Source organism: Trichechus manatus, unplaced genomic scaffold, assembly GCF_000243295.1.
Source record: "Trichechus manatus latirostris isolate Lorelei unplaced genomic scaffold, TriManLat1.0 scaffold00007, whole genome shotgun sequence".
NCBI classification, from domain to species: Eukaryota; Metazoa; Chordata; class Mammalia; order Sirenia; family Trichechidae; genus Trichechus; species Trichechus manatus.
Genome location: NW_004443943.1, coordinates 20,742,619 through 20,764,975, shown reverse-complemented (window position 1 = coordinate 20,764,975; position 22,357 = coordinate 20,742,619). Strand labels below are relative to the sequence as shown.

Below are 22,357 nucleotides of genomic sequence, written 5' to 3'. Positions count from 1 at the left end.
CTCTCACCAACTCTGTCCTTTGTTGATGTTCAAACATTCTTCTCTCTGTCCAGTTAGTGTTGCTTTCCTTTTGTTTCACCTTGTTCATCACCTCATCATTGCTACTCGTTGTATTTTTTTCCAGCTGGGGAAATTCACTAGCGCATGGTTTCTGCTTCATTATTAGGTGACTTTTGCTTTCACAGGGAGTGGCCTGTTTGGCTACCCACCTTACCTGCGGGATTAGGGCTGTTCCTGTGAGCTTTGTTTAGGCCCTTCCCTTCTCCAAGGCCTTTAGGGTGAAGTTCAGAGCAATTTATTTCCTCATATCTCCAGATAGAAAGCATGAGGTTAATAACAAAGTGCCTTGGGTCAAACAGACTCATGTGTGGTCTGCTCTGTCCTTTGTTGGCTATGTGACCTTATGCAAGTTCTCTAATTCTTTTTCTCATAATTTTGTTTGGCTTTTTTTTTTTAATGGAGAAAATAACATCAACCTCATCAACCTCAGAAGAGCAGTTGGGTATAGGGAATTGCGCATGGGAAACACAGAGAATCAGATCCATTGCACGCCAGAGCGGAGTGCAATACCCACAGAGGACCAGAGCTAGAACTGGAAAGAGCAACATCTATGCATAACATAAAGGACTGGTGATCGCTGGCAGCCCTATATATGCAGATTAACGAGGAAATGAAAGGAGTCCAACAACACAATACTGTGCTCCCAGGAGGGCGCCAAATGGGATTTGCATCCTGGTCAGTCTGCTCAGGAGTAAGGACTCTGGGGTAGGCATCATTTTGAAGAGAAGGAGAGTGAATGTTCAACTCTAGAGTATTAACCACAGTTCAATACTTAATGTTTTTATCATCCTTTTTGGTTTACAAGACATTATATTGCACCAGTTTGTCAGATGGGCTGGGCAGGTAATATTGTATTTATCAAACAAGGAAAACAGGCCAGTAAGTTAGGTGACTTGCCTAGCTGGAAAGTGATAAAACCACACTCAGATCTTCAGACTCCTAGTCTAGTGCTTTAACCACTCTTCCAAGGTGAATTAGTGTGGGTGGGAGAAACATGAGCTACAATGGAATAAACACGACCTCAAGCTGAGCCACTGGAGGCTAACAGGCTTTAGAGGACAAAGAAAAGAAGGCACTTAAAGCAGGGGAAACAGAGGGAGGGATTCCTTGGCAAATATGGGAGTTGGTGGGAAGATGGACCTGCGTATTGAATTTGCGCAGGGACATGAGAAATCAGGTTGGGAAAGTAGGAATAGGGCCAGATAATGAAGAATTTGGATGTAAAGTGGTGTGTAATAAGGCATTATTGTGGATTCATGAGAACCAGAGTAACAATGAAAGCAGAACTTTGGGAAGATTAGTCTGGAACTGGGACAAGGATCAGGGTGGAAGAAAGCATCTAAAAGCAGATAACCCAATTAGGATACTGTTGTGGCAATTCAGGTGTGAGGTGATTAGTCTTGGACTAAGATGGTAGCAGTAGATGTGGCAAGGAAAAAGTGAATCTACAAGAGAATAAAAGACGTTGCAGGACTTAATAACAGAATAAACCCATTGCCTTTGAGTCGATTCCAACTCTTAGCAACCCTATAGGACAGAAGAGAACTGCCCCATAAGGTTTCCAAGATGCAGCTGGTGGATTCTAACTGCCAGCCTTTTGGTTAGTAGTCAGAGCTCTTAACCACTGTGCCACCAGGGCTCCAATAACAGAGTAACTTCGGGAGAAGTACAGAATTCAAAGCTACTCCAAGCTCTGGGGGTCTAGAAGAATGAAGGCCTCATTGGAACAGAAGACTAGAGCCTTTATGTTTTGGAGATGTTGGATATGAAGTGAAAGTATCAGACGAACAGAGTAACAATTTAAAAGTTGAGACAGCATCACAGCTGAATGGCTAGAGGGTCAATTTCCAATATAAAATGAACTTTGAAGCCCATGGATGACATGGCAAATAAGTTATATTAGGCTGAACATTTGCTATAATCATAAAAACCAAAATATAGCTTTCTCTCATTTTAATTTTATTAGCACTTATAAAATAAAAATGATTTTTGAAAATATTTTCCTTTTCAAGATATAGAAACTATACAATCTTTGCAAAATAAAAACACCCAAAATTATTACAATACATATCCATGTATACATCTTGGACATTATAAAAGTGTTTAAGAATCACACCCTGTAAAAACTGGGAGAAGAAACATTTTCTCCAAACTTGGTCATATATTGTGATATTCAAGTATTTAAACCATACTGCTGAAATAAAGCATGTCTCTAGTGCACAGGCCCAAAGGAAATCTAACTTTCAAGGACCCAGAGGTTCTTTTATTGTGCAAGGTAAAGAATTGGGAGAGGGTTCCCTGAGAGTTAATTTACCTTAGGTAGCTCAAGTAGTGGTTTACTTTCATTACTTTATCATGGGATTAAGAGAGGGAGAAGGGTATGGAGACTCATCTTGGGCAGGTCTCCTCTCTAGCATTCTTATCTGTGGAGCATGGCTCCTACAAAATGATTTCTAAGAGAACTTGGAGCTCTAAAATGCTTCCATTCTATAATTATCCAAGACACTTGCAAAACGATTCTTTTGAAACTCTAAATTCCAATACCGTGGGTTAGGCTCAAGTTGTAATGATATAGATAATTCCCTAACGAGATTTCATTTAGGATTTGCCAGATGGGAAGGGTCTGAGAAGATCAGCAAGCCAAAAGTTCCTTCCTGGAACTACTGGAAATGATCCTTTTTCACCAAGGCATAAATCCCAGAAGCCAAGTTTCTCCTTACTTTGGAAGAACTGTGATGAGAGGGTGGGGAAGAGCCCATCATCTTTCAACTCTGCAGGCTTAAGATAATAACAGATGCTATGTCTGACACAGTGAGAACTGGAGGCCATTATAGCTTCACCAATAAAGGGTTCATTGTGACAAGGAATCATTTGTATGTACTCCCCACTTCCTGATTAACCTCCGAAGCTTTCTAGATATTAATTCTCCTCTTTACTGCAGAGTATTTGCCTGAAGAAGTTCCAAATATAAAATGTGTTGTTTGAGTTCATAATGTTAGTATCACGGTGCAGTATTGACACTGAACATCACACTGGTATACCAGAATTTTACAACTTTTTTTTTCCTATTCACGACACTACAAAAGTCAACCAACAATGGATTCACAGGTCTTTACATTTTAACATGTAACATGAAGCATTATCACATACAATTCCATAAGGGAAAAAGACTATTAAAATAACTTTAATGGCCTTATCATGCTTTAAAAAGTTACTTAAATATATATGTATATTCCAAAGTCCTCTAAGTATTTGGTCTAGAGTGTAAGAGAGGTGTCTATTAGGGTGAACCATATGAAACTGTAGTTTTTGTAATTTAAAAATGGTCAAATGTTGGCAATTTCATATGGCTCAACCTAATAAAAGCCTGAGGAAATTTTATTTGGCATCACACTATAAATTCAAAGAGAATTTATAGAAAATTATATTTCTAATGAGGGGAAACACTTTAGGATGGAAATGTACACATGGCCATGCCAAGATTTCTCTTGTTATTTAAAAACCCCAAATCTTAGAATGTTAGGAAAAATTTAGTGGGTTCAAAAACATGGAGGACAATTAAAATTACAGAATGATAGCTGCACTTACTAATGCCACTGAAATGGAACCATTCGGTAACTCTAGAGATTTAAAGACTTTTTTAAAGGTTACATAAAAATTTCCAGCATTAAAATGAAAAGGCACAAATATGGGTTAAGTAAATGATAATCACTTATAAAAGCTTTGAAAATAGGGTAAATTCATTTGTATCATTAAAATCTTAAGTAGATACCTATTCTAAGTTACAGCTTTGGCCTCCTAAATGGAATAATATTGCAAATGAATTATCAACATAATACTAATTACAGCAGCATTATTATCAGTTTCTTAATTCCTACACTGCTAAAAGAGCATCTAAAATTTCCTCTCACTCATACCCCATCAGTACCAAAAATATACTTAAAAAATATTTCATATAGTTATACCAGTCATAAAACATCTTTGCAGCTTTTTCCTCAAGTAATGATCCTCTGATCGATGCCACCCCATCAAAAAAAACCAAAACCAAAGCTATTAAAAAAAAAATTGCTAGACCAGACTGACTATTCTTAACTAAAGACATACCACATTCAAAAATGATACTTTAATTAGAAAATTTATTAAATATAATCAAGGAAGTAAAAGCAGATTTTGCAGGGGTGTGTGTGTAGTGTGTCTGAATTGGGTAATGGTGTGCTGAAAAAAATATATTTTAGCAATTATGCCTCATTTGGAACTCTGGCATTTATGAATAGCTGCTCCAGTACTACTGGCTACTACGCAGAGTGCGCCACCCACTGTCCACCATGTTGGCACGTCATTAAAGAAAATAATCTGAAAGATAAAAGCAAAAACCACATCCATAGTCCTCATTATTGCTACTGGCCCTGCTTTTTCAATCTGTATCGCTTTTGTGAGAAATACTTGACCCCCCAAACCAAACAGTCCGATGAGTATGAGAAATAGCCTATCCAATCCACAGGAAGGCAGACTCCATTCTCCTAATATAAAGAGGAGGATGACACATTCCACAAGGCCAAGTATTACGTAATACCAAATGCTCAAAAAGTAGTCCACAGATTTTCCCATTTTTCTTAGGATAACTAAAGTCAATGCAGCAAATATGGCATGTCCAATTGCTGCAAACGTTCCCTTAAGGTGGCCTGAATAGCTTTCTTCCATACTCTTAGTGTTAGCACCAAACAAAAATGGTGGTCGCACAATAAGGGTCACTCCAATGATTGTGAACAGGGTGAAGAGGGCATCCCAAAGGCTGTATTTTTCTTTGAGAAATATCCAAGCAAATATAGACGTAAATACTGGGCTGCTAAACGTGATAACTGTGGCATCTGCAAGGGATGTTGTCTGGAAAGCATAGTATAAAAGGATCATGGCGGTAGAACCAAGGAATCCTCTGAGAATGAGGAAAATTCGTTGACCTTTTGGGCCTATAAACCCAGTTCTGTAAATTCAAATGAAGAAATATATATTAATTCGGTAATTGTCTTTAAATCACAATTTTTAATTAAAATTATTTTAAAGACCTAAATATAAAAAATAAATGAATGATAATTATGGTAATATCCACAACTGAATACTATATAACTTTTAATGTTTTCTAAATACAGCTAATGATATTAAAGTATTCATAGTATAAGTAAAAATACTACAGTAGAGAATTACAAAATACTATATTTGTAATTCAGTAAATATAGGTATCATTTCCCCCATATATGAGTATATGTTGCTGTTATTACGTGTTGTCAAATCGATTCCAACTCACAGTGACCCTATATGACAGAGTAGAACTGCTCCACAGGGTTTTCTTGGCTATAATCTTTATGGAAACAGATTGCTAGGTCTTTCTCCCACAGAACCATACACAAGCTCACAAAAAAGAAAGGAAAATATGCTAAAGCATTAACAATTGTTATACCTCATAGGTAGATGCACAGGCAAATTTCCTTCTTCATACTTATTTCCCAAAATTTCCTCAATGAAAATGTGTTATTTTTATAATAAATGCAATTTTAAGATTTAGTTGCCCCGTGTAAGGAAACTTAGCCCTGGCTAGCTTGCCTTTCCAATCTATGAATGCTGAAGCAGTGCTAAAATTTATTGTAGTCATTGAATGTGAGACAACTTTTCATTGGTCTAATGAGAAAAACACACTGAAAAAGAACACGTAATGTTTGGGTAAGTATAATTAATGCTACTCAAATTTTTTTTCAATTAAATATTTACTAAAAACCAATTGTGTATTAGTTCCTGGCTGGGTGCAACTCACCGACAAGGGCAGCATCTAGACCTGACATGGAAACCCCTGGGTATCTAGTCAGCAACGAAAGCATGATCTTGCTTGGCACATACTTTGAAGGGCAAAGGTTCTTATATGATAGTGAAACAAAAAACAGATCAAAACAGACTAACCCGTTGCCATTGATTCTGACTCACAGCGACTCTATAGGACAGAGCAGAGCTACCCGATAGGGTTTCCAAGGAGCGGCTGGTGGACTTGCCGACCTTTTTTGGTTAGCAGCCAAGTTCTTAACCACTGTGCTACCAGGGCTCCCAAAGCAGATTAGGGCCAAGGATTTAAGGAAATTCTTCTGGTGCCCTTCCCCTGACAATACTTTTATTCTAAAGCAGAGGTGATTATGTTGCATCAGTTCTGCTGCTACTGTTAGAAATTTCCGAAGCTTTACCATCATTTCCTAGTGTGACTTGACTATACTTACACAGGAAATTGACAATATTCATGCTATGGAGTGAGACTGTTCTAAGTGAATCTGTACCATGTTATGAGACAAAAGGAGACTTTGGTGGCAAGTGACTGAAAAGGGATGTTTTGCCTTTATAATTTTCTTTCTAGCTTTTAATTTGAGGTGCCAGCACCTCTGCCCAAAGAGAGAACGTGCCAGACACCAGGAACCCAGCTGGTCTCTCCTCCCAGGGTTCTAAGTACAGTGGGGTGTGTGGAGATTATAATGATGTGTGGGAGGTGTAATTTTAACCCAGGGAGTCGGGCGTCCATACGGAAGGGGAACAGGGATTGGGTGGGGAGAGTACTGTGAGGACAAGGGAATATCTCATATACCCTCACATTCTACACTAAGTGATTTCACATTTAATTAATCTTATTTGACCATTGCAACCACCTTTCTGGGTAGAGAAAGCAGAAGTATGATTCTCTCCAGTTTAGATGAGGACACAGAATATGAAAGTAGTTAAAAAGGCCTTCTTAAGGTTACCTCTCCCCTTCCCCACACCATCCCCCTGGGAAGACCTATGTTGTTGCTTTAACCCTCTGTCTGCTCCGCTAAGAGACCAGCCTGTTCTTCTAAAGAAACCACTGATGTTAGGAAACACTACTATTTTCTTTCATTTACTGTTTTTTTCCCAAATATGAGTTATACCAAAGAAAAAACGGGAGGATGGTATAAGATGGGGGAATTAGTACACAAGAAAGCATTGTTTTCAAAATGGAAGGGGGTGATTAACTAAATCTCTTTCTCCCCCTTTGCTGGGAACATGGTTTGCGCTTGTGAGAGAATCTTCTGTGGGTGGATCCTTGTGACTTTTCACTAATCAGAGCCAACAGATAAAGGAACTGGTACATCTACGGGTGGGATAGAGCAGATACTGCAGAGTAAATAATTTAGGCAGGTCAAAAGATTTACAAACATTTATTAACATCTTCTACTTTGCCGTTAAGAAATACTTACTTTCTGTATATTAAGCAAGGGATAACGAACAGCATTTGGAACACGCATCGATATGCACTAATTTCTACAGCATGGACGTCTTGTACTTTTTTAACAAATAAAGAACCCACTGAGAAAAGGAAGGCAGACAGTAATGTGTAAAACAAGCCAAGTCCAGGGCAGGGTCCTTTCTTCTTGGCTTCTGAAAAAGATTAAATTCTGGTTAGTTCTTGCTCCCAAGTGTATGTTTTATCATTTTTCACTCAGAAACTGAGAAAAATGGAACACTGCTAATGGGTATCTACAAATACTACCTCCTAAGCATAACCATTTTCTAGATCTATACCATTTCCCCCAACAATTATAAAGGGTCATAAGTGGCAGTTTGGCCCTATAAAATGGATTTCCTTTGTCTCATGGAAGGATCATCCCTCACTGTCTTAGTCATCTAGTGCTGCTGTAACAGAAATAACACAAGTGGATGGTTTTAACAAAGAGAAGTTTATTTTCTTACAGTAAAGGAGCTAAAAGTCCAAATTCAGGGTGTCAGCTCCAAAGGGAAGGCTTCCTCTTTCTCTTGGCCTTCTCATCAGTGTTCCCCCGGACTAGGAGCTTCTTGGCGCAGGGACCCCGGTCCAAAGGACGCGCTCTGCTCCCGGCACTGCTTCCTTGATGGTCTGAGGTTCCCGTCTCACTGCTCACTTCTGTCTTTTATATCTCAAGAGATTGCCTAAGGACACAATCCAGGCTTATAGATCCAGTCTTGCCTCACTAACACAACTGTTACCCATCCTCCCTCATTAACTAACATCATAGAGGCAGGATTTACAACATACAGGAAAATTACACAGTACCAGGAATCATGGCCCAGCCAAACTTGATACACACTTTTGGGGGACATAATTCAAACCATGATGCTCACTTACATGTCAACAAGAAGTAGAAAGCTTGCCAAGACAGCAAGAGAAATCTTTAAGAAATGGCAAGTGAAAATGCTTCCAAATGATAATATTTTATACCATCCTATTGGTGAACTCGGCTTTAATGCAGAAAGTGTTCTTTTCTGGAAAACAGTTTACAACTGTGTTATATGGTTACTTGTTGATGATCTATCTGACCTCCCTTACAAGGCTGTGGGCTCCTCGAGGGCTGGGACCTTATTGGGCTTATTCAGACTTGGCATACAGCAGACCCTTTATAAATATTTGCTGAAGGAAAGAATATGAGAGAACTTCATGAAAAGACTCAGACTCTAACAACTGGCGACGGCATAATCTGAGACTATGCTCTTCATTTTCTTATCCTGACCTGTTAATCAAATCTTTATCAAACTTTTCATGGTTTATGACTTATCTCTCCATTTACAGCATAAACTCTTCAAGGGCAGGGACCTGGTCTTTACTCCCCTGACACCAAAGTGCCTAGCACATGACTGGCATCTAATATCTACTTCTTGGCTTGATCTAGTAGTCCCTGGGTGGCCCAAATGCTTGGCTATTAACAGAAAGGTTGGCAGTTCAAATCTACCCACAGGCTCCTTGGAAGAAAGTCCTGGCAATCTACTTCTGAAAGCTCACAGTCATTGAAAACCCTGTGGAGCACAATTCTACTCTGACATACATGGGGTTGCCATGAGTCGGAATCGACATGACGGCAACTGTTTTTTTTGGGGGGGGCAGAGGGGCTTGATCTGAACCAGGAGACAGCCTTCTCTAGGGTCTCAAATATTCAATCCATTAATGACAATCTACGTGGGCATTAAACTTTTTTTTAGCCACTAACCTTCCTATGTCTTAGTTTCCTATGATAAGAGGAGTAGAACCTCTTCAATCTTACTCCCCTGACACCCAGAGGAGAGCAAAATGGAACCGGATAAGCAGAGAACTCTCTAAAAGAGAAACCATACATGAGAAATATATTCCTTTTTTTGAAATCTTTTTTGAAACTAACACAAAAACGAGGAAAAAAAGAAGGAAACACAACTGGCCCTCATCAGTTAAGAGCAAGAGTGGAGCTGAAGGATGTGTGGACACGGGCAATTTGTAGTAAAACCAGGATTATCGTTCCAATCTGGGAATTCACAATGTCTTACTCAGCTATGGAACAGTATTGCGTAATAATATTTTTTAAAAAAATGTCCTTCTCTGATAAACGCAAACACCTAGTAGTAGATTTCAACATCATCATGCTAGCTAGATACCTTTTGCCCACAAGTGACACTTCGCAAATCAGGACCAAAGCATGACAATGCAGTCTTTCCAGGGCATTCTACAGCCTGACCTTCTGCAGTCAAAGATGCTATTGTTCTCCAGAGGCCTTCACCTCCTACTGTTCTAGGGGTACAGCTGAAGAGACTGACTTGGGAGTTAGCAGTCTCCATGTTATAGGTTATGTGTTATAGGTGCCCAGAATCCCCCACGTTGTGTTCTGGACTTACGTGCTCGTATACTGCAGAAACCAACTGCACAGGCCAATTCAGCCCATGAGAAGGAAGCTTTAGACGACTTCCAACTTAAGCACCACAAAGTACATGCCTTGGCTGTGGTCAGCCTTCACATTTAGCTTCTGAAATTTCAGAATTCAGGTCCAAATCAAACAGTTTTTCTTAAAAGAAACCCAACCCATACATAGAACCTACACCCTCAGACAGAACGGAATGAGAAGATCAGGGACAGAAAACATCTCCCTGGTCTATAGTTCAAGGATCTTCTCCAACCTAAACTTGGTAATCTTTCTCCAGAATATTTTAATTTAACACAATACTTTAACTCTTCTAAAATTTTACATCCTTGGCCCTGATTATCTTATTCCTTAAAATACATGTGCTTGTATATATATTTTATTGCCTGTAAACATTTAAAGTCTTTGCCTCCTGACTGGGACAGGCTAGATGTTGTTAAAAGGTCTACTTGTTAATTTGAATTGTTGAGAGTTGTCAAAGTATTAGATATACTTGCAGTGGCATATGAACATGGAAGTACATTATATAAGCAAATGCCACTTAATTATTCTACTCTCTTGCTCATCTCGACTGACACAGAGAACTGAAATATACTTATTATTCGGTAAGAGACTGAGGATTGTCTAAACAGAACTAGTCCTCACCCTCGTTAAACAGGTGGCCACAGTGTAATTTCCTGACATAGAAGAAAACTGAAAAGTTGCTTAGCTTCTCTATCCTCCGCTTTTGAACTCATGATTCACAACCCTGTGTGAATTAGAATCACTTGAGTAACTTTTAAAAATTCAATTCCCAAGCCCCATCAGACTCAAACAGAATTTCTGTCACTGTAAAAAGCTCCACTAGTTTGAGAACCACTGCTGTCTTATAGAACTCACTCCTTCCAGGAGGCTGTGAGGCACAGGCCCAAAGCCCAATTCTTCCTCTTGCTTAAATCTAAGACCCACATTGTCCCTAAAGAAAGTAAATAAGTGTCTTAACGACAGTTATACACTGCCTGTTAAGGTCATCCAAGAACATAAGAAATTGGGAAACAATTTTCAACCTGAGCTTGAAAATGAGCTTTGTTGAGATAACCAACTAGATCAAGGGGCTAAAAGCATACTGTCACAAAGTTCAACGACAATATTACAGTTGTTTATTTCCATGGCAATCCTGTTTTTGGAATATTACCTGATCGTTTTACAGGAGCTATTATTAAGTCTTACCATCAGCAACTTTCTTAGAAGTTAAAAGACCCCACAAGATTCTTAAGTGCAATCACTTACAGAAGTTTGTCATTTTGCCATGTGGTGCCTGAGTGTACAGTATTCCTCTTTGGTTCACAAACGGGAAACTTTTAGCATTTGCAAGGGCTGACTCAGCATTCTACCAGAATGACATTTAACAGGAAGGTGGTAAGTTGAGAAACTAACCTCTTCAAAGGCCAGACATCTGATCAACCCTGCTTGGGGTAACCCCTGCTCTGGGAGCACCAGCTACTGTGCAGAGTGCTCGTAGCCCATGCATAAATGATCAGAAGTCTGATAATTTCTGTTAGCCTTTCGAACCATCTTCTTAGGGTTTGCCTCTCTAAACTGGGGGAAGTACATGCAGAGACGAGGGAAATCTCAGGTCACAGTGATGGGAGGAGACCCAGAGGATGAGGTGCTGCAGACAGTGGTGTTGTTAGTTGCTGTCGACTGGATTCACACTCATGGAGGATCTGCAGACAATATAACTGTCTTAAAAGGAGATTTACCTATTTCCTTCTTCTTCCAGGGACAGACTTCTATCCCAGGAAGCTGCTCCACATGGGTGGTAAGCTTTATGGAAGAATGTGCTTAAAGCAGCGCTAGTGGGCAGTGGAAAGGGCCCTTGACTGGGATCCTAACCGTGGTGCTACCCAGACTTGCACCCTCATATTCCCCTCTCCTTCCCGCTACTGGGCAAAACCAAAAACAAAACCCTAACTTTCCTGGGCCTCACTTTCCTTAATTGTCAAAGGAGGGATATGAACAAGATCAAGAGTTCTCCAAGCAGGGTCGCTGGCTTTGGGGATGGGTCCGTGAAGCCCTTAACAATGTACGTAAGATTGTGCCTCTGCCTCGTTTTGCATCAGTTGTTAAAAAAAATTCTCGTATTCCAAAAAGGTTAGGAACCAGTAGTCCCACTCAACTCTGCCTCTGCAAGATTCTAAGACACTGGGACAAACATTTTCAACGTGCTCTTCGGTGAACACCGTTTACCACCGAGATCAGTCTTCATAATCAGCTTCCTCCCGACCTCGGCCCGGGTGCAGGATGGCCTTTCTCGCTGACCTCGCGCAGGGCGCACCGATCGGCAATCTGACTCCACGGTCCTGCCCGCAACACTTTAATCATAAGCGCAGCCGCAGAATGCAAAAGCGGTTCCAAGCACAGGCAGAAACTTTCTTCCACCTCCGCGCCGGCGGAGGAGTGCAGGGAGCTTCTGTTTTGCAGCCCCCCGGCAGACAACTCGAGGGTTTTCCCCCAGCACCGGGCGGGAGGGAGTGGGCGCACGGTCCGCTTTGCGCTCAGCCAGTAGTGGTGGGGACACTAACCCGCCAGCGCCTGCCCGGGCCCCCTGGGGGCGAGCCCCACGCCCCCGCCGCACCCGGTACTCACCCCGCTCCGCACACCAGCCGCACGGCGAGGAGCTGCAGAGCCAGCACCTGCCCGGGCCGGGCGCTCCCGCTACCTCGGCGGCCGCGGGCTCCTCGCTCGCGTCAGGGGGTGCGGCGTCTGGCGGCAGCTGCGACGGACCAGGCTCCAGCAGGTCCGCAGCCCCGGTACTGTCCAGGGGCCACATATCGCGTCAAGCGTTCTCCTCGCGGCCGTGGCGGCGTGTGGCGCCACCAGCAGCCTCTCTCGGCTGCCCCGCTCTTCCGGCCGGCGTGGCGCGCATGCGCGCGGCCTCCCTCCTCCGGGGGGATCGTGCCCTCGACCTCTGCTGCCCTGTTACCTTCAGCTCCTGCGCCTCCTGCTATGAGGAGGTCGCCTCAGGCTGTGAGTCCCACAGCTGGCCCGAAGCCGTCCATCCGTCAGATGCGGTCAGGCCAGACGGGCCGGTGGCTTGGAGCCAGACTTTTCAAGACACAGTGGACCACTTTCTGCCTGTGACCGTAAACTCTGTCATTGCACCGACAGGGAGGGACGCTGGGTTCCCAGCCCCGGCGCCCTTATGTCCTGTGGGCTTCTCTAGGAGCAGGCCCTGGCGGTTTGGAGAGTGCGAATATTTATTGGTGTGGCGTTGCATTCAGAACCTGTGGGATACCCTGGAGAACTGGTAAAGCATTGTGCCTGTCTTTAAATGATCAAGGGTATTTTTCCACTATTGCCTTGTTCCTCCTTGTCCAAGAAGGAGGGTAGCATTTTGCTGGTTTTAGAAGGTTAAAAAAAAAAGGAGGAGAGGAGGGGTCAGCATGTAATCATGAGGAAAATATATTCATAAGACTGGAGCAGAACCTGTTTACGTGTTCTTTATAACAAGATCATTGTTGTTAGCTGCCCTCGAGTTGCCCCCACTCATGGCGACCCTATGTGTTTACAACAATAAAAAAAATTTAAAAAACCAAACCCATTGCCAATGAGTCGATTCCAACTCATAGTGACCCTACAGGGCCAAGTAGAACTGCCCCATAGAGTTTCCAAGGAGCGCCTGGTGGATTCGAACTGCTAACCTGTTGGCTAGCAGCCATAGCTCTTAACCATCAGGGTTTCTATTTACAACAATAGGCATTCGTTATTAATCTCTGGTTTTCCCTTTTTGTTAACTGAGACATCTGTTTTGTCCAGATGTAAAATTTAAACAATCAAAGGTAAATGTCATTTGGCTACAGGAGTCACTAATAGCTGTTTATGTAATTCTTCTCTCATCTGGTTGCTTGTTTTAAATGTGGAAAGACAGTCTCTGGGCCAGGCTGAACGTGTCTAAACTGTTCTAGGTCCAAGCGCCAAGCAGATTGCCAAACGATTTATTTTCTTATTTGGCAGTCTGCTTGGCTCTTGGACCTAGAACAGTTTAAACACGTTCAGCCTGGCCCAGTTTGCCCTACTCATATAGGAGCCATGGTGGCACAGTGGTTAAGAGCTCAGGCTGCAACTAAAAGGTCAGCAGTTCAGCAGCCAGCTCCTTGGAAACCCTATGGGCAGTTCTACTCTGCCCTATAGGGTTGGAATTGACTCGAAGCAATGGGTTTTTTTTTACTCTTATATTTGCACAAAGTGATTCACAACTGAAACAATATTAAAGTCAGGAGCCTCAGATTCTGGGCTTGATTCTGTCCCTCACTATGTGACTTCAGCAAGTCTGGGAGAAAAGACCTGGTGATCTGCTCCCATAAAGATTACAACCTAGGGAACCCTATGCGGCAGTTCTCCTTTGTCTCATAGGGTAGCTATGAGTGAGATTCAACTTCACAGCTCGCAACAACAACAACATCCCTAATAGTGTGAATTTGGAATTCAACTTTAAACTCTGTGGACAGAGTTTACAGCCTTTATCAGAACTATTATTATTTTTTTCTCAAAAGTTTATTTGAAGTCCTGTATTCTATCTTAAGTGGTAGCCCTGGTGGCACAGTGGTTAAGAGCTCAGCTGCTAGCCAAAAAGTTGCAGTTCGAATCCACCAGCTGCTCCTTGGAAACCCTATGAGACTGTTCTACTCTGTTCTGTAGGGTCGGATCGACTCGACGGCAACAGGTGTGGTTTCCCCCAACGTGTCTGTCAGTTTGTCATACTATGGGGGCTTGCATGTTGCTATGATGCTGGAAGCTATGCCACCAGTATTCAGATACCAGCAGGGTCACCCATGACGGACAGCTTTCAGCTGAGCTTCCAGACTAAGACAGACTAGGAGGAAGGACCTGGCAGTCTACTTCTGAAAAGAATTAGCCAGTGAAAACCTTATGAATAGCAGTGGAACATGGTCTGATATAGTGCCGGAAGATGAGCCCCCGAGGTTGGAAGGCACTTAAAAGACTACTGGGGAAGAGCTGCCTTATCAAAGTAGAGTCAACCTTAATGACGTGGATGAAGTCAAACTTTTGGGACCTTCATTGGGCTGATGCAGCATGACTCAAAATGAGAAGAAGCAGCTGCAAACATCCATTAATAATCGGAACGTGGAATGTACGAAGTATGAATCTAGGAAAATTGGAAATCATCAAAAATGAAATGTGTAAACATCGATATCTTAGGACTAGTGAGCTGAAGTGGACTGGTGTTGGCCATTTTGAATCAGACAATCATATGGTCTACTATGCCGGGAATGACAACTTGAAAAGGAATGGTGTTGCATTCATCGTCAAAAAGAACATTTCAAGATACATCCTGAAGTACAACACTGTCAGTGATAGGATAATATCCATACACCTACAAGGAACACCACTTAATATGACTATTATTCAATGTCATGGTTTGAATTATGTCCCCCCAAAAAATGTGTATATCAATTTGGCTACACCATGATTCCCAGAATTGTGTAGTTGGCCTCCATTTTGTGATTGTTATGTTAAAGAGGATTAGGGTGGGATTGTAACACCACCTTTACCCAGGTCACATCCAGATCCAATGTAAAGGGAGTTTCCCTGGGGTGTGGCCTGCACCACCTTTTATCTCTCAAGAGATGAAAGGGAAGCAAGCAGAGAATTGGGGACCTCATACCATCAAGAAAGCAGTGCTGGGAGCAGAGCACGTCCTTTGGATTGGGGTCCCTGTGCAGAGAAGCTCCCAGTCTGGGGCAACACCGAAGAGAAGAAAGCCAACAGAGAGAAAAAGCCTTCCCCTGGAGCTGACGCCCTGAATTTGGACTTTTAGCCTACTTTGACTGTGAAGAAATAAACTTCTGTTTGTTAAAACCATCCACTTGTGGTATTTCTGTTATAGCAGCACTAGATGACTAAGACAGAATTTGGTACCGAGAGAGTAGGGTGCTGCTCTCACAGATACCTAAAATGTGGAAGTGGTTTTGAAACTGTGAATGGATACAGTGGCGGCAGCAGAGGACCAGCAGCAGCAGAGAACCTGCAGCAGCAGAGAAACGGCAGTGGCAGAGAACCAACAGCAGCAGAACCAGGAGACCAGTGTGAGATGGCGCTGGAGCTGACCCACGGAGCGAGAGAGCTGAGTGCCTGTGCACAGGAGGCTTCCTGGCGGAGTGGGGTGCCTCTGGGTACTTATCAGTGGAGCTAGGCTTGCAGACCCACGGAGCGAGAGAGCTGAGTGCCTGTGTGCACGAGGCTTTCTGGCGGAGTGGGGTGCCTCCGGGCACTTACCGGTGGAGCTACAGAGCTTTTGAACAATTGCCCCAGCAGGGCAGATGTGGGCGTGAGGCCCAAGGGCCGAGAGGCCAAGGAAGCAGAAGCTGAAGAGACTAGGGACACAAGAAGCTGAGCTGCCTCAGTCTCAAAAGGTATGGCCATGACCTCAGAAGTTTCAAAGGGTGGAGCCATGGCCTCTGGTGTTTCTAAGGGTGGAGTTGTCACTCCAAGGGAGTAGGAGAACGGTGCGCCTAAAGCCAAGGGAGCAGAGTTGCTGTCCCTGGGGCCTGGAAGGCGGAGCTGAAGCCCAGGGCCGAGGGGCTTCCCGTCAAAATCCAGAGACTGTGGCCAATACCTAGAGTCTGGAGGGCAGGGCTATTGTGTAAATTGTCTTAGAGAACAGAAGATTATTTTCAAAGCCTTGAGGGCTAATGTAATGTGTTCTGCTGACTTGCTTGGTGCCTGTTATCCCTTCTTTTCCTCTAGTTTCTCCCATTTGTAATGGAAATGTCTAGCTTGTGCCTGTTCTGCCGTTGTACCTTTGGAAGCAAATAACTTGTATTCTAGATTTCACAGATGAAGAGGAATTTTTGGATTTTGGACTTGGAGTTAAGACTTTTGCTATTGTATGTTGGGGTGAATATGTTTTCCATGTTGCAAGGATGTGATTTTTGGGGGGCCAAAGGGTGGAATGTCATGGTTTGAATTATGTCCCGCAAAAATGTGTGTATCAACTTGGCTGGGCCATGATTCCCAGAATTGTGTAGTTGGCCTCCATTTTGCGATTGTAGTTTTATGTTAAAGAGGATTAGGGTGGGACTGTAACACCACCTTTACCCAGGTCACATCCCTGATCCAATGTAAAGGGAGTTTCCTTGGGCGTGGCCTGCATCACCTTTTATCTCTCAAGAGATAAAAGGACAGGGAAGCAAGCAGAAAATTGGGGACCTCATACCATCAAGAAAGCAGTGCCGGGAGCAGAGCACATCCTTTGGACCAGAGTCCCTGTGCAGAGAAGCTCCTAGTCTGGGGGAACACCGAAGAGAAGGCCAACAGAGAGAAAAAGCCTTCCCCTGGAGCTGACGCCCTGAATTTGGACTTTTAGACTACTTTGACTGTGAGGAAATAAACTTCTCTTTGTTAAAACCATCCACTTGTGGTATTTCTGTTATAGCAGCACTAGATGACTAAGACATTCAAATTTACGCACCAACCACTAAGGCTAAAGATGAAGAAACTGAAGATTTTTACCAACTTCTGCAGTCTGAAATTGATCGAATATGCAATCAGGAAGGATTGATAATTACTGGTGATTGGGATGTGAAAGTTGGAAACAAAGAAGGATCAGTAGTTGGAAAATATGGCCGTGGTGATAGAAACTTTGCTGGAGATCACAGGATAGAATTTTGCAAGACCAACGACTTCTTCATTGCAAATACTTTCTTTTACCAGCATAAACAGTGACTATACACATGGACCTCGCCAGATGGAATACGCAGGAATCAAATTGACTACATCTGTGGAAAAAGACAACGGGAAAGCTCAATATCATCAGTCAGAACAAGGCCAGGGGCCGACTACAGAACAGACCATCAATTGCTCATATGCCAGTTCAAGTTGAAACTGAAGAAAATTAGAACAAGTCCACAAGAGCCACAGTACGATCTTGAGTGTATCCCACCTGAATTTAGAGACCATCTCAAGAATAGATTTGACATGTTGAACACTAATGACTGAAGACCAGATGAGTTGTGGAATGACGTCAAGGACATCTTAAATGAAGAAAGCAGGAAGTCATTAAAAAGACAGGAAAGAAAGAAAAGACCAAAATGGGTGTCAGAAGAGTCTCTGAAACTTACTCTTGAACGTCAAGTAGCTAAAGCGAAAGGAAGAAATGATGAAGTACAAGAAATGAACAGAAGATTTCAAAGGGCGGCTCGAGAAGACAAAGTAAAGTATTATAAGGACGTGCAAAGAGCTGGAGATAGAAAATCAAAAGGGAAGCACATGCTTAGCATTTCTCAAACTGAAATAACTGAAGTAAAAATTCAAGCCTTGAGTTGCAATATGAAGGATTCTATGGAGGAAAATATTAAATGACACAGGAAGCATCAAAAGAAGATGGAAGGAATACACAGAGTCATTATACCAAAAAGAATTGGTTGATGTTCAGCCATTTCAAGAGGTAGCATCTGATCAGGAACCGATGGTACTGAAGGAGGAAGTCCAAGCTGCACTGAAGGCATTGGGAAAAAACAAGGCTCCAGGAATTGACAGAATATCAATTGAGATATTTCAACAAATGGGTGTAGCACTGGAAGTGCTTACTCGTCTATGCCAAGAAATTTGGAAGACAGCTACCTGGCCAACCAACTGGAAGTGATCCATATTTCTGCCTATTCCCAAGAAAGGTGATTGGAACGAATGTGGAAATTATCGAACAATATCATTAATATCGCACGCAAGTAGAATTTTGCTGAAGATCATTCAAAAGCAGCTCCAGCAGTATATCGACAGAGAACTGCCAGAAATTCCAGCCAGATTCGGAAGAGGGCGTGGAACCAGGGATATTATGACTGATGTTGAATGGATCCTGGCTGAAAGCAGAGAATACTAGAAAGATGTTTACCTGTGTTTTATTGACTATGCAAAGACATTCGACTGTGTGGATCATAACAAATTATGGATAACATTGAGAAGAATGGGAATTCCAGAACACTTAATTGTTCTCATGAGATTGTACATAGATCAAGAGGCAGGCATTCGGACAGAACAAGGGGATACTTCATGGTTTAAAGTCAGGAAAGATGTGTGTCAGGGTTGTATCCTTTCACCATACCTATGCTGAGCAAATAATCTGAGAAGCTGGACTATATGAGGAAGAACGGGGCATCAGGATTGGAGGAGGACTCATCAACAACCTGCGTTATGCAGATGACACAACCTTGCTTCCTCAAAAGTAAAGAGGAAACACTTACTGATGAAGATCAAAGACCACAGCCTTCAGTATGGATTACACCTCAACATAAAGAAAACAAAAATCCTCACAACTGGATCAATAAGCAACATTATGATACACAGAGAAAAGATTGAAGTTCTCAAGGATTTCATTTTACTTAGATCCACAATCAACACCCACGGAAGCAGCAGTCAAGAAGTCAAGAGACACTGCATTGGGCAAATCTGCTGCAAAAGACCACTTTAAAGTGTTGAAAAGCAAAGATGTCACCTTGAAGATTAAGTGCACCTGCCCCAAGCCATGGTATTTTCAATCGCATCATATGCACGTGAAAGCTGGACAATGAATAAGGAAGACTGAAGAAGAATTGATGCCTTTCAATTGTGGTGTTGGTGAAGAATATTGAATATACCATGGACTGCCAAAAGAATGAACAGATCTGTCTTGGAAGAAGTACAAGAAGAATGTTCCTTAGAAGCAAGGATGGTGAGACAATGTCTTACATACTTTGGACCTGTTGTCAGGAGGAATCAGTCCCTGGAGAAGGACATCATGCTTGGTAAAGTATAGGGTCGGCGAAAAAGAGGAAGACCCTCAATGAGATGAATTGACACAGTGGCTGCAACAATGGGATCAAGCATAACAATGATTGTGAGGATGGTGTAGGACCAGGCAGTGTTTTGTTCTGTTGTACATAGGGTCACTATGAGTTGGAACCGACTCGATGGCACCTAACAACAGCAACATTCCATCTGAAAAACTCATGTCAATTTTCCATTCTATTTCCTAATGTATTTACCAATACCATTTTTCATGTATCTCATTCAGCTAGTGTTATTTGAGTGCCTATACTGGACTGTGACGCAGTGGTTAAGAGCTTGGCTACTAACCAAAAGGTCAGCAGTTCAAATCTACCAGCCACTCCTTGGAAACCCTATGGGGCAATTCTACTCTTACAGGGACACTATGAGTTGGAATCAACTGGACGGCAACGGGTTTTTTTTTTTTTTAAAACACTGGATCATAGGAGCCCTGGTGGCACTGTGGTTAAGAGCTCAGGCTGCTAACCAAAAGGTCAGCAGTTCGAATCCACCAGACACTCCTTGGAAACCCTGTGGGTCAGTCCTACTCTGTCCTGTAGGGTCGCAATGAGTCAGAATCGACTTAAAGGCAATCGGTTTGGTTTGGTTTTGGTATACCGGACCGTTTACAATTTTTAACTAGAGGTAGAGTGGTGAACAAAAGAGACAAGGCTCCTAATCTCAAGGGGACTGGGGTGGAGGATGATGAGGGAATGAAAAACTGATGCTGGCATGACCTAGCATCATGTGAAACTGATGCCCCAGGGGTGTGTGTCTTGTTTAGCAATAGGCTTTCTGTTCTTTCCCAGTTTGACAGAACTGGCCTGGGAGTCAGGACATGAGGTTCTGTGTGGCTGTGAAGCTCTGCACAAATCCCTTTAGCTCTCTCGGCCAGCGTTTCCTCAGTAATGAAGTCACAGGGCTGGATTCCCAAACAGTCACTACTGGGTGGAGGAGCACCCTGCAGGCCTGGGCAGTTCCTTTCTAAGGGAGCTCTGAGGGCATGGTTGGGACCTTCTCCACCTCTTCCTTGTTTCTTACTTTCTGCTCTGCTCCCACGCTGAAAAAGGCAACTCCTGTATCAGTGATTTCTGGCACTCCAGAGAACCTTATCCTCCTTTGGGAACTTGCTTTCCTGGTTATAGATTTTCTGAGTGAGTATGCCTGAGCTTTAAGGATTGGCCCTAAATGAAGAAAGTACAACATAATCCACTCTAACCCCAAGTTTGTTATAATTTGGACTTGGATTCCACTCAGCACTCATTATAATTATTACCTACCTTTATGAAATGATCCCTCTATGCCAAGCATTATTAAATGCGTCATTTCATTTAGAGCTCTGGTGAAATGTATCAGACAGTTTAGCATGATCGCTAAAAGCTGGTTTTGGAGTCAGACTACCTGGGCTGCCATCCTGGCTGCACCACTTATTAGCTGTGTGATGAGACAAGTGACTTAGCCCCCCCTCTCTGAGCCTCTATTTTCATATCCATAAAATGGGAATAATAGTAGGATCTAGCTGCCTTGATGATGAAATGAGATCATACACGTAAAGCACCTGATAGTATTATCCCATTTTACAGATGAAAAAATTGAGGATGAGAGATGTTAAACAACTTGCCCAATGTCACAGTGATAGGGAGGGGCAGAGGTAAGATTGTGAATCCAGGACTGCCAGAAGCTGAAGTCCGGGTCTGAACCATTCTGTTCTGTTATTCATTCAGGGGGCTTAAGTTCTGAGAGGACCTCTTTAGAGCACAAAAATTTTCACCCGATTATCCTGGCTCGGCCCCTGAGGCTATTTCTATGGTAACATTCCAGGACTACTTTCAAAGCGACAGTGACGCCATGTGGTTCGCACTAGATTTATGGTGTCTCTCCAGCATCTTAACGTATTGGAATAAAATACTGTACAACAAAGAAGACAAGTAATTATTATTGTAATGATATTAACAGACGCCAGCCAATCTGTTTCCTTCTCTATTATAAGAGCAGTCACACCAGATCTGATCTCTTCCTAACTCACTTGTGTTGTCCAAAGCTTGGGTCTGAGCTGGATCCCAAGGGGGGGGCGGGGAGGGGGTAAGGGAGGATGGGGATGCGAGAAGAGTTCATAGATAATTTACAAAGTGAATACCAAAAAAAATAAAAACCAAGTTCATTGCTGTCGCACACTGCCACATCTTTCTCCAGTGGAGCTGCTGGGTTCAAACCACCAACTTTTAGGTTAGCATCCCAGCGCTTTAACCACTGCACCACCAGGGCTCCTTCACAAAAAAAAAAAACAAAAAAAAACCTTACATTTGAGTTGATTCTGACTCATAGCAACCCTATAGGACGGAGTAGAACTGCCCGTAGGGTTTCCAAGGAGCGCCACCTTAGGCACCCATAAATAACTCAGACCTGATTTTAGTTCTTGAATCTTCTGTTTGCCTCAGGCACCTACTATTCCCCCCACTCTCTCTTGTCATCTGCTCCACTTCTCTTTTCCCATTACTGCATCTTCTTCCAAATTTTCATGTTATAAACAAAAAGGACAAATATTAATTTCTATTAATATGAGACTTAAAGAGAAGACTTAACCAAAATGTCAATGAGCAGAGAATTCTGTTAAACCACAGAGCATTATTTACTTCACAGATAGATGTGTGTGCCTGCACACACACACACAAACACACACACACACGCAGTTTTTGGCCCCCATAATCCAGTCAGGGAGGCCAGCTGTAGCCTTATGAAGCAGCAGTGGTTTCACCTGTAGTGATGGTAAGGAGAAAAAAACACTAAAGAAGTTCCATTTTTATACAAAT

The 22,357-nt window shown here is 42.6% G+C and overlaps 1 protein-coding gene across 1 annotated transcript; it reads right to left on the bottom strand.

The window, feature by feature from the left end:
* Positions 1-2,469: 2,469 nt before the first annotated feature.
* On the bottom strand, positions 2,470-12,581 carry SLC35G1 (solute carrier family 35 member G1). The gene is made up of 3 exons (XM_004369949.2): positions 12,372-12,581; positions 7,305-7,485; positions 2,470-5,041 (listed from the first exon to the last, which is right to left on the bottom strand). The coding sequence occupies exons 1-3, from the start codon at positions 12,553-12,555 to the stop codon at positions 4,306-4,308; spliced, it is 1,101 nt and encodes a 366-aa protein (XP_004370006.1). The 5' UTR covers positions 12,556-12,581; the 3' UTR covers positions 2,470-4,305.
* Between the last annotated feature and the right edge of the window lie 9,776 nt (positions 12,582-22,357).

What these genes read in the sequence shown, in the direction of transcription:
- SLC35G1 (XM_004369949.2), bottom strand. Translation starts at nt 12,555, where the DNA reads ATGTGGCCCCTGGACAGTACCGGGGCTGCGGACCTGCTGGAGCCTGGT. An exon ending in CGGCTGGTGTGCGGAGCGGG is followed by an intron (nt 7,486 to 12,371) that starts GTGAGTACCGGG and finishes AATCTTTTTCAG; the next exon opens with AAGCCAAGAAGAAAGGACCC. An exon ending in CCTTGCTTAATATACAGAAA is followed by an intron (nt 5,042 to 7,304) that starts GTAAGTATTTCT and finishes TTGAATTTACAG; the next exon opens with AACTGGGTTTATAGGCCCAA.